This window comes from Lepus europaeus, chromosome 18 (assembly GCF_033115175.1).
Source record: "Lepus europaeus isolate LE1 chromosome 18, mLepTim1.pri, whole genome shotgun sequence".
Classification (NCBI taxonomy): Eukaryota; Metazoa; Chordata; class Mammalia; order Lagomorpha; family Leporidae; genus Lepus; species Lepus europaeus.
In genome coordinates, this window is record NC_084844.1 from 63,364,397 (window position 1) to 63,375,487 (window position 11,091).

The 11,091-nt window shown below is 62.1% G+C and overlaps 1 protein-coding gene across 3 annotated transcripts in view; it reads left to right on the top strand.

The window, feature by feature from the left end:
* Nucleotides 1-10,840, top strand: part of LOC133776648 (sodium/mannose cotransporter SLC5A10) — a 49,508-nt gene extending 38,668 nt beyond the window's left edge. For 2 of the 3 annotated variants that reach the window (XM_062215763.1, XM_062215764.1), the window contains 6 exons: nt 6,084-6,191; nt 7,016-7,166; nt 9,803-9,971; nt 10,093-10,308; nt 10,553-10,610; nt 10,734-10,840. In XM_062215763.1, coding sequence (XP_062071747.1) covers nt 6,084-6,191; nt 7,016-7,166; nt 9,803-9,971; nt 10,093-10,308; nt 10,553-10,610; nt 10,734-10,840 — 809 coding nt within the window. The remainder of the gene's footprint in view (nt 1-6,083; nt 6,192-7,015; nt 7,167-9,802; nt 9,972-10,092; nt 10,309-10,552; nt 10,611-10,733) is intronic. The other variant, XM_062215765.1, reaches the window with a different exon arrangement.
* The last annotated feature ends 251 nt before the right edge of the window (nt 10,841-11,091 follow it).

Consider the following 11,091-nt stretch of genomic DNA (forward strand, 5'->3'; position numbering starts at 1 on the left):
GGACCGCCGCTTCGGGACCCGGAAGGGCCACTGGCAGGGAGCGGGGTCCCGGGGGCTGCGGGTAGGGGAGCGGTGTGTGCTTACCGGGCGGGCGCGGGCGCAGCGCGGAGCGGGCGATCGGAGGCGCGCGGGCGGGCGGCAGCGGCGGCGGGCGCCGGGGCCGGGCGGGGGCGGCTGGGTGACTAAGTGCCGCCCCGCCCACCCCGCCGCCACCAACACCACCACCAACACCACCTGCGGTCACGTGCCGCCGGGGGCGGGGCCGGAAGCTGATTCACCCCGGACGGCGCGGACCGACGCGAGCCAGGTGCGCGCCCTCTCGCCTGCGCGGCCGGCCGGCTGGATTCTGGTTGCTGAATTCCTCCAAGAACAAGGGACCAGAGACCAGGCGCTCCGGGAGGAACACTGTAGCCCAGAAAGGGACGCTGGCCTCCTCCCTGGGTCACACAGCACCGTCCACAGCCTTGGCAGCCCCTGCTGGTCCCCAGGGCCCGCTGGGGATGGTGGAAGTGGGGTGGGGGGGCCTGGGCTGGGAAGCGGCAGGCAGGGGTAGGGCGCAGGCTCTCTCCTAGTGAGGGTCTTTCACGGAGCCCAGTGTGGACTCAGCCAGTGCCCGGTGGCCTCTCCTGCTGGGAGGGGTTCTCCTGAGCCCTGAAGCAGCTCTCCGTGCCACTGCGTCCCTGGGGCCTGGGACCCCGGATGTGGCAGGGTGTGGGGACCACATCTGAAGGCAAAGCCCATTAAACCGGGTGCAGCCAACAGTCTCAGCGACTGACTTAGCAGCGCTTTGACTTACATCACTCATTCATACGTGCTCCGGGGGACCACGGCCCTGAGCCCCTGAGCTCTCCCAGGCTCAGCACCGCTGGGATCCCCATCCGTGCGCCCTCACGCGTGCAGTCCTGTGATTCCGGCCGTACAGCCGGAGGCACCACAGCCTGGGCCTCTGCACACTGCCCCAGCTCCTGTCCCATCCAGGCCCACACACCTGCCTCCGCCATGTATGCAGCACCCCCTCACCCCGTCCTGCCAAGCAGGAAGCTGGTCCCCGGAGTAAGCCCCGCCCTGCCCCCTCTTCTAGCCCTGCCAAGGCCCTCTGTGAACCTCAGCTTCTAGGGATCACAGTGGGAGCCCCGGCCATCGGGGCCTCTGATACAATTACCCGCACGTGATTACCCACGGACAAGAGATTAGGAATAAAGAGCCGGAGGTTGCCCGTCCTCTCCATCCAGCGCCCAGTGGTAACTGGCAGACCCCTAGTACGTGACATTACAGCCAGGGAACTGACCCATGCGCAATCCACACGGATCGTTCAGACTCCCCAGCTTTTCCTGCGATTCTCGTGTGTGAGTGTGTGTGTGTGTGCGCGCGTGCGCAAGTGCAAGCTGCCTTACCCTGGGGGTGGACTGGTATGAGCACTGTCACAGACAAGGTCCAGGACTGGCTGGTCACCACACAGACCCCTCCTCTGCAGCCACACCTTCTCTGCTGTGGCCTGGGAAAGCAGTAGAAGATGGCCCAAGTCCTCGGGCCCCTGCGCCTATGTGGGAGACTGGGAAGAAGCTCCTGGCTCCTGGCTTCGGATCAGCACAGCTCCAGCCATTGTAGCCGTTTGGGGAATGAACCAGCGGGGTGCCTGGGAGCTACACTTGCAGAGAATCAGACGCAGAGTGCTAGGCTGGGGAAAAGATGCAAATCCCTAGGACAAAGGGGAGGGGCCGTTTTTAACGAATGCACGTGGCTTTTGCACCATGGTTAAATCAATAAATTGTAAGGCAAAGCACTGTTAAGTCATGTTCACGCTGAGTAGTATTCCAAGATATACGCCAGTTTTGTTTTTTTTTTTTTTTTAAGATTTATTCATTTATTTGAAAGGCAGAGTTCCAGAGAGATAGATAGAGAGAGAGATTCCATCTGTTGGTTCACTCCCCAGATGGCTGCAAAGGCTGAAGGCAGGAGCCTGGAACTCCAACCAGATCTCCCATGTGGACGACAGGGGCCCGAGCACTTGGGCCATCCCGGCTGCTTTCCCAGGCGCATTAGCAGGGAGCTGGATTAGACACAGAGCAGCCGGGACTTGAACCACGTTGCAGGTGGCGGTTTAACCCCGTGGGCCATGGTACTGGCGCCACTACTGTTGGTTTAAGCATAGGCACGTGGCTTGTTGCCAGCTCCAGCTACTGTAGGTACAGCTCTGTGGACATCGGTGTGCACCTTCTGTGTGTCAATACAAGACCTCGTTTCTCCGGGCTCAGTGTCTCCCAGTGTCACCCCTGGCTCCCATGGTGCTCGCACCCTCTTCAAGAGACCTCCGAGCTTCCCCGAGTGGCTGCACCGCTCTGCATTCCTATCAACCGGGCGTCGCCACACCCTTGCCAGCATGTGCTGTCACCAACAGCTTTGTCTGGGCCGTGCTGACAGGCGTGCGGAGTCTGCCAGTGGCTGCGCTCAGCCGGTGCAGTGAGAGTCTCCCCTGTGCTCCCGGGGGAAGGTCTGCTTGGGTCTTCTGTCCACTTTCTAATCAGATTGTTCACTTTTCACTTTTTTTTTTTTTTTAGAGATTTATTTATTTATTTGAAAGGCAGAGTTACGGAGAGGCAGAGAGAGAGAGAGAGAGCGAGCGAGCGAGGTCTTCTATCCCCAAATGGCTACAACTGCCAGAGCTGTGCTGATCCAAAGCCAGGAGCCAGGAGCTTCTTCCAGGTCCCCCACGTGGGTGCAGGGGCCCAAGGACTTGGACCATAGCAGAGAGCTGGATTGGAAGAGGAGCAGCTGGGTCTCAAACTGGCACCCATGTGGGATGCCGGCGCTGCAGGCGGAGGACTAACCTACTACACCACAGCGTCGGCTCCTCCAGATGTGTCTTTACAGAGGAGGAAACAGCCTCAGAGACTTCCATAATCACCCTGGGGTCACACAGCCAGGGACCAGGAGACCTGCACTCACAGGCGGATCTGCATGCCTGTCCCCTGCTCGCCACATGACGCAGCATCTGGGCTGGCTCCTGGGGGGACAGGCCTGTCTGTGAACGCCTCGATTATCTGTCAGGGTGGATCCTTGAGGTATCTTTGGGATGGGATCATTTAGTCCATCAACAAACACTGGCAGAGGCTGCCACGTGTGGGCTTGTGCTGGCTTCCCCAGGGCCCCGTAGTCACAAACTGGTGAGGCAGACACAGGTCACAGAGTTACTGTGTGGCCCCCAAATCTGGGAAGCCCAGATATCCACGATGAGTGGAGAGGAGTGAGTATGGCTTTATAAAGCAGGGAAAGGTTTCTGGGGAGATGGAACAGCACATACGGAGGCCCAGAGGTATCCAAGAGAGCCTGGAGTGCCCCCCAGAGGTCTAGGTGAAACCAGTGGGGGTGAAAGTGGAGAAGGGGGCAGAGGCCTTACCTGGTCCAGTGAGAGCTTGGTGACCCCCCCACCCCCGGGCATGGAGGGCCACACGAGTGGGTTGAGAAGTTCCCTCTGCCGGCTTGCAGGGGCCCAGGTAGGTTAGGAGGGGCATGAGGTGGTGGTGCGCCTCTCCCTATAACTAAGCTGGACATGGCCTTGGCCGTGGGCAGGGAGGCTGTGGAGGCCAGGAGAGGGGCAACTCCCAGGCACTGGCGTGGGTGCTGGCCGGGCGGAGAGGGCTGGGCGCCCAAGTGGAGCCGAGCTGGCATGCCGGGGGACGGTGTTTAAATGGCGACACGCGGCTGCCACTTGCTCTTTTCTTGCTGTTCAGCACAAACGCTAGGTTGAGCCAGCGGTGTCCAGAGGCCATGCCCATGCCGGGAGCCTGCCATGGACTAAATAAACTCGGGAGGAATCTCCTGACTCCGGCTTTCTGAGCCATTATGTGGCTGTGACACCTCCCCTGTGCCTCCCAGGAGGGAAGGGCCTTCCAAGCACTAGAGCCTGCCCCATCAGGCCCAGGGCCCATCAGAAAGGGCTCCACCACCTGCCCTGGAATCCTGGACCCCATGGAGCCCTGCCGTGGCGTCTGGGGGAGGGGGAGGTCCCAGGCGATTGCAGCCGTTGTGTCCTGTAGGATGGCTGGATCAAGCAGTACCTGAACTCCTGTATGGCTGATCCTGAGAGCCTCTCTCCCATTCCTCCAGCCATCTGGTCCCTTCCCTGTCCACAGGTTCAGACTCCTCTGGGCCCAGCCCTGGGCTGGGTGATACCTGAGATGATTCAACCCTGGTGTCCGCCCTCCACGAGCTCCAGGACTGCTGGGGAGGGTGGAATCCATCAACAAACCATTGTGATACAATCCTCGGCCTTCCCTGAGCCCTGTGGAGGAAGCTGCTACTGCCTGGGGGTCTGGGGGGGGGGCCCTCAGGAGGCCTCGAGCTCTCTGCAAAGAGCTTTGTAGGCAAACAGGGACGGGGGCGGGTGTTCCCAGCACTGTGGCATGCTGGGAGAGGCGGCAACGTGCTGGGCGGGTATGAGACAGTGCCAGCCGGTCGGGTGGCAGGTGCACGGGTGCCGTGGTGCCCACACGGGAGGATCTGAGGCGTGGAATGCCGTAGGAAGCATTTGTTTTTTCCAGGAGGCCTCTGCTGCAGAGTTGGGGGGTGCCGGGAAGCTGGTGGTATAACCAGAGCATGGAAGTTTGTAAGAGCGCTGGGCATGGGTGACAGGCAGGAGAGGAGACAGAGCACGGGGCGGGGGCGGGGCTGCATGAGGCTGGAGGGCTGGGGCAGAGGCAGGCGGGGGGCTGTCTCCCGGACCGGGCCATCCTAGGGGCTGGACAGGAGAGGAGAAACGGATGCAGGGCCCAGGCGGCTGTGTTGACACTGTCCGCCCCCAGGCGCCTGTGTGTCCGACCACCAACGGCTTCATTGCTGTCTTCTGGGTTTGCTCTGTGCTCAGCCAGTGGCCCTGCTGAAATCCCCAGGGGGCAGGGCCAAAGGTTAGATGGCATGTTGTCCTGGGGGAGGGGCGGGGGGGGATGTGGACCCTCCTCTTCTGCCTCTTGCTGGTGAGCCAGGGCTGCCAGGGAGTGGCTCTGTCCTGGGAGAGCTGTGGGCCCAGGGTTCGAGGGCTGTTCCCCCCGCCCCCCCCACCCACACACAGGGCGGGAGGGAGGCAGGAGGTCTGGCGGCCAGCGCCCACGAGGGACAGGTGAATCTAGGGCTAAACTCAGCAGTCGCCTCCTCACTGGGCGCACAGATGACCAGGCCAGGCAGCCCCAGGACGTGCATAAGTCAGCCCAAGTGCCCAGGAAAAGCCTCATGGTGCAGGGGGTGGGGGGCAGAGGAGGAGGCAGCCCTGGGGCAGGGGGGTGGGAGTGGAGCAAGTCAGCTGAGGCTTCAGATGGAGTGAGCTGGGGGCTGGAGGCAGCAGGGGCCGAAGCATGGGACCTGCCTCCCCCCAACCCCCATAGCTGCATAGTGGCTAGAAATGGCCTGGCCTACAGCCCCGACCCCAAGGGTGGGACAGGAACTTGGATTTTTTTTTTTTTTAAGATTTATTTATTTATTTGAAAGTCAGAGTTACACAGAGAGAGGAGAGGCAGAGAGAGAGAGAGAGAGAGAGAGAGAGAGAAAGTCTTCCATCTGCTGGTTCACTCCCCAATTGGCTGTAATGGCCAGAGCTGTACCGATCCGAAGCCAGGAGCCAGGAGCTTCTTCCGGGTCTCCCATGCAGGTGCAGGGGCCCAAGCACTTGGACCATCTTCCACTGCTTCCCCAGGCCATAGCAGAGAGCTGGATCAGAAGTGGAGCAGCCGGGTCTCGAACCGGCACCCATATGGGATGCTGGCACTGCAGGTGGTGGCTTTACCCACTATGCCACAGCGCCGGCCCCTTGAATGTTTGACCCCATACCTTTTCCGGGGAGGTCCAGCAGGCAGGCCGGGCTGGCACTAGGCTTTTCACCAGGGTCTGGCCTTGGCAGACCCTGGGCTGGGTGCTCCTCAACAGAGCTTACCGCCGCCCACACCTCCGTGTGTGGCCGAGGGGCCATCCTCTCCCCACCGTCACTCACCCTGGGAAACTGAGGCCCAGGACAGAAGGTCGGGGTCTGGGGGCCTGGGAGTTGGGGTGAGGCTGACCATGGGCACCGCCACCATCATCCCTTCTCCGTGCAGATGACGTGGGCTGCGTGGTGCCGTCCGAGTGCCTGCGGGCCTGCGGGGTGGAGATCGGCTGCTCCAACATCGCCTACCCCAAGCTGGTGATGGAGCTGATGCCCGTAGGTGAGGTCGTGCGCGTGGGGGCGGGGCAGGTGGGCGGGGCGAGGGCGGGACCTCAGGCGCCATGAGGGGCGGAGACAACTGGGGTTGGGGGCGTTTTGCTCCTAGGAGAAGAAATTTGAACGCCATCCACGCTCTGGGGGCCGGGACAGTGCCAGGGGCGGGTTCTTCCTGTTGGAGGACCCCCTGCCTCTTCAGCTAGGTACCAGACCCTCCTCCAAAGCCTCTCAGGTCGCGCTCCAAGCTAGGGCTGCTGGCTCCGGCTCGCAGCTGGGGGAGCAGTGACTTCCTGAGGTTACCGAGCGACTTGAGACACAAACCCAGGGCTCCAGTCTGCACTGCCCTGTCTCCCCATGACTTAACGAAGGACCCCTCCCTCCGTTTCAGGCAGTAACCCTGGCCCAATTTCCTGCTCCCCTGGGAAACCCACGAGAAAGAGGACCCGCTCTGCCTGCTGGGGCCTGCCACACACGCACGCACGCATGCACGCACACGGACAACAAGTGGCGAGAAATTCCAAGCTGAGGCCAGGGCATGCTGGAGGGAGGCGTGCTCTGCTCCCTGCCCCCGGGGTGAAACAACCACGCAGAGGGGAGGGTCCGCCCCAAGCCTTCCTCGCCATCCCCACCCCACCCCAAGGGTTTGGCTTCCTGGGCTGCGCTCTCTCTGAGCATCTATGTCCCCATCTGTCCAATGGGTTAGCAACGACCGGGGCTGCAGGAACCAGCGGGCTGAGCACCCCGGGCTGAGCGCTGGTGGGTGGCAGTGGAAGGCGGGCCAGGACCCCGCAGGCGGGGTCACCGGAAGCCCCGCCCCCTGCTTCGCAGGTCTGCGTGGACTCATGATCGCTGTGATGATGGCCGCGCTCATGTCCTCGCTGACGTCCATCTTCAACAGCAGCAGCACGCTCTTCACCATGGACATCTGGCGGCGGCTGCGGCCCCGCGCCAGCGAGCGCGAGCTGCTCCTGGTGGGACGGTACGGTTGGAGGGGTGCCAGACTGGCAGTGGGCTTTGAGGGATGAGGAGTTGGCCAGTCGCAGGAGAAGTCCAGAGATCCCATCCGGCCCGTCTCCCGCGTTGCTCATCTCTCTGCACATCACCGTCCCAGCTCTCCTCTGGTGCTTGTCCTGGGGCCAGCCACACTGGAGATCTCTTTGTTTCCAGAATCTCTGCTCCTCCAGTCTCTGAAAGCCCTAGCTCCCCAAGCCATTGCTTGATGCCCCAGGCAACACCAAACCTCTGCCTGTTTCCTCCCAGCTTTGCCTCCTCCTCCTGACCTCAGTGGCCCACCTGGATCTTTCTAGACTCTACCCAAGAGTCCCCTCCTCCGGGCAGTCCTCCTTGATACCCTTAACCAAAGCATAAGCCCCTTTCTCCTTTATGCCCCTAAGGAACACTGCCTGATTCGTCTTGTACCCCATGGGGCAGAGCACTCTCTGAGTGGCCCCTGCCTGGCCGGGGACCTGGGAGTCCTGCAGGGGTGGACTCCGCCACGGACAGGGTGTGTGCATGCCTCCTGGGGCCTCTCCTTCCAGGCCACAAGGTCCCTGCTGGGCTGGGGGTGGGGCCCAACCTTTCTCTGGTGCTGACTCGGCCAACAGCCCAGGAGCCCAGCGTGCCCATCCTTGGGGCGGGGTCTGCCGGGAGCTCCAGGCACTTGTCCCAGGGATGCAAAACAGCGGGGCCTCTGTCAGCCGGCCCTGTCGGGACCTGCCAGGCAGCAGGCAGGGGTGAGCTCATCCTAGGTTAACTGTGTCCAAAACAGGAGCCTCTTGCCTCCCCACGTGTCTGCGTGGCCGGTGCACCTGGCCCCTGACTGCCTCTCTGGTTCCCCTGCCCTCCTCGGCTGCTGTGTGGCCCTGGAGACCCTGCCCGTCGCGGATGGTGGCCTCTGCTCTGTGGCCCTAAGCCTCTCTATGCTCCGGCACACTGGGCACTGGAACCTGGACATCTTTCTGCTGTCCACTGTGTGTCTTGGCTCTGGCCTGGGCCACTGGAAGCTCTAGTACCTGCCCGATAGCCCTCATATCCTCTGCCTGCCACTCCTCAGCCTGCTCCCTCCCTAAGCCAATGTTCTGGCCTGGTGTCCCCTCTGTGCAGGCTCACCCACCCTCCCAGTGCTCTTGACTTTCCTGCCCACCATCCATGCTTGCTCCATGCCCTACTAGCCTGAGGGTCAGCCTCCCTGTGGGGCAGGGCACAAGGCTGTGTGATACTGGCAAGGTGGCTCACCCTCTCTGGGCCTGACTTTCTTAGCTACCCATTCAGTGGCATAGAAAGGGTCCAATGCTAGGGGTCACAGTGAATTCAACTCCACCACTCCTCTCTCTCTCTCTCTGGAGGCAGCGGGACCACCCCTCACCCCTCCCAACCCCTCCAGCCACTCAGATGCCCCTGATCTAAAACAGCAGCATTGCTCCGGTGCGGTGCAGTAGCGGGGTCAGGACTGTGACCCAGGAGATGCGGGCGCTTGCAGAGGGAAGAACGTGGGGCTGCAGCTGGAGGGAGGCTGGAGGGGCGGTCGCCGGCCAGAGGTTGGAGAGAGGTGTTCCGCCTGCCCTGGGTTTGGAGGTCCCCATGGCAACCCTGGGGTCGGGGAACGGCTCCCCGCTGCAGAGATGCTGACTCTGGGTGTTGCAGGGCGGGGTGGGCCGGGTGTTAATGGGAGCCCTTCCGTGCCTTTGAAGAGGCAGCGCCCACTGGCCCGCCTGCCAGGCGAAGGGTTAATTAGCCTTAATCAAGGTGCCACCTCCTTCCTCCGCCCTTTCCCTTAGGCTCGGAAAGGAAGAAAAGGAGGCAGGCAGGCGGCAGGTGCAGGTGTGGCGGGACGGGACTGGGACCGGTCCAGCTGCACGCATAGCCCCTGCTGGTCCTGGAGGGCTTCCCGTGGGTCTCACTCACCATGGGGGTGGGGTGGGATGGGGAAGGGGCACTGCTGATCGGGACACTCTCAGCCACAAAGGAGCAGATGGAACAGCTTACCCAGCCCTGTCCCCTTAGCTGCGAGTCCTGTGTCCCCTTTAAGACTCTTCCTCCTGACGGCCTCCAAGATTGCAGCTTCCTCTGGGTCCCCTTGGCCCTAGCCCCAGTGCAGGTGATGGGCTTGTCTGTTGTTTGCTGTTCCATGGCCTGGTGCCCAAGCAGGTGGGCAGGGGGGTGAGGGCTGGTCAGAAGGGCCCGGGCGCCACTGTCCCCAGCCCAGACTGCCTGGCCCCAGACCTTGATGCTAGGGCCACAGGTCCCACAGCCACCAACGCCTGAGGAGGACAAAGCAGCGAACTAAAGACCAGTGGCTGCCCTCTTGGGACTGCACTGCTGGAAAGGGCAGATAGGAGACCCTTGGGTGGCTGGGGCGGGCAGGGGGGTGGCTGAGGGCCGATTCCACAGAGCCCCAGGGAAGAGGCGGAGCATGTGCTGAGAGTCCGGAGCTGTGCCTGCGGGAGTCACAGACGGGGTGTCGGAGCCCGGGCAGGACTGACCAGGTCACACAGGTGGAGCAGACCACAAACTAGGAAGGGGAGCGGGGGCCGAGAGAGCAGGTCTCAGGGACCTGGAGGGAGGGGTGAGGAGGGGGTCTTGGGGACCACGGCCATGTGCCCCTGCCGCCCGCAGGCTGGTCATCGTGGTGCTCATCGGCGTGAGCGTGGCCTGGATCCCCGTCCTGCAGGGCTCCAATGGCGGGCAGCTCTTTATCTACATGCAGTCGGTAACCAGCTCCCTGGCGCCCCCAGTGACTGCGGTGTTCACGCTGGGCATCTTCTGGCAGCGTGCCAATGAGCAGGTGCGGCTCCCAACTCCTGCCGAGGCCGGCCAGCCTCTCCCAGTGGGGTGTGTGTGTGTGTGTGTGTGTACACCTTGGCCTTCTCCCTACAGCTCCGCACACCCTGCCTCTCTCCTCTCAGGGGGCTTTCTGGGGCCTGCTTGTGGGGCTGGCGGTGGGTGCCACGCGGTTGGTCCTGGAGTTCCTGCACCCGGCCCCACCCTGCGGGGCTGCAGACACGCGGCCGGCCGTGCTGAGCCAGCTGCACTACCTGCACTTCGCTGTGGCCCTCTTTGTGCTCACCGGTGCTGTTGCCGTGGCCGGGAGCCTGCTGACCCCACCCCCTCGGCGCCATCAGGTGAGCCCGCCCCGGTGCCCAGCCTCTAAGGGTATCTGACTCTGGACCTGTTCCAACCCCCGGGCCCTCTTGGATTCAAGGATTTGTCTAGTCCTTAATCCTCCCTGGCTCTGGCTGACCTTGAACCTTGTCTCTGTTTTTTTTTTTTTTTTTTTTTTTTTTTTTTTTTTTTCCCATCACTGATCCATGCCCTGTCTGGGTCCACCCTGCCTGCCATGTCCCTGTCCCCTTTCGTTCTTTACAGGTCGAGAACCTCACCTGGTGGACCCTGACTCGGGACCTGTCCTTGGGAGCCAAAGCAGGTCAGTGGTGCCCCTGGCCGCTCCCCCTGCCACCTCCCCCCTGCAGCTGAGTGAGGCTGGCGCTGGAGGCGCAGGTGCCAGGTGTGGGCTGCATTCTTCTTCGCCCCCCCCCTCCACTTCCAGGTGACGGCCAAACGCCACAGAGATACACTTTCTGGGCTCGCGTCTGCGGCTTCAACGCCATCCTGCTTATGTGTGTCAACATCTTCTTCTACGCCTACTTTGCCTGAGGTCACCACCGGGAACTCATAGAGGCCCCTGGGAGGGGGCCAGGGTCTCTTCTAGCTCAGCCAGCAATGATAGCCAGAGCCCTCAGCACTTAGGCGGGGAACTGGGTAGGGAGAAAAGGAAAAAAAAACAAAAAACCAACCAAACAAAAGAACATGCTATTTCAGAATTCCACCACCCAAGTCGTCCTCCTTGGGAAGAAAATCAGAGTCCTGGTGGACGTTCTTCTACTGGCTTCATGGCTTTTATTTGG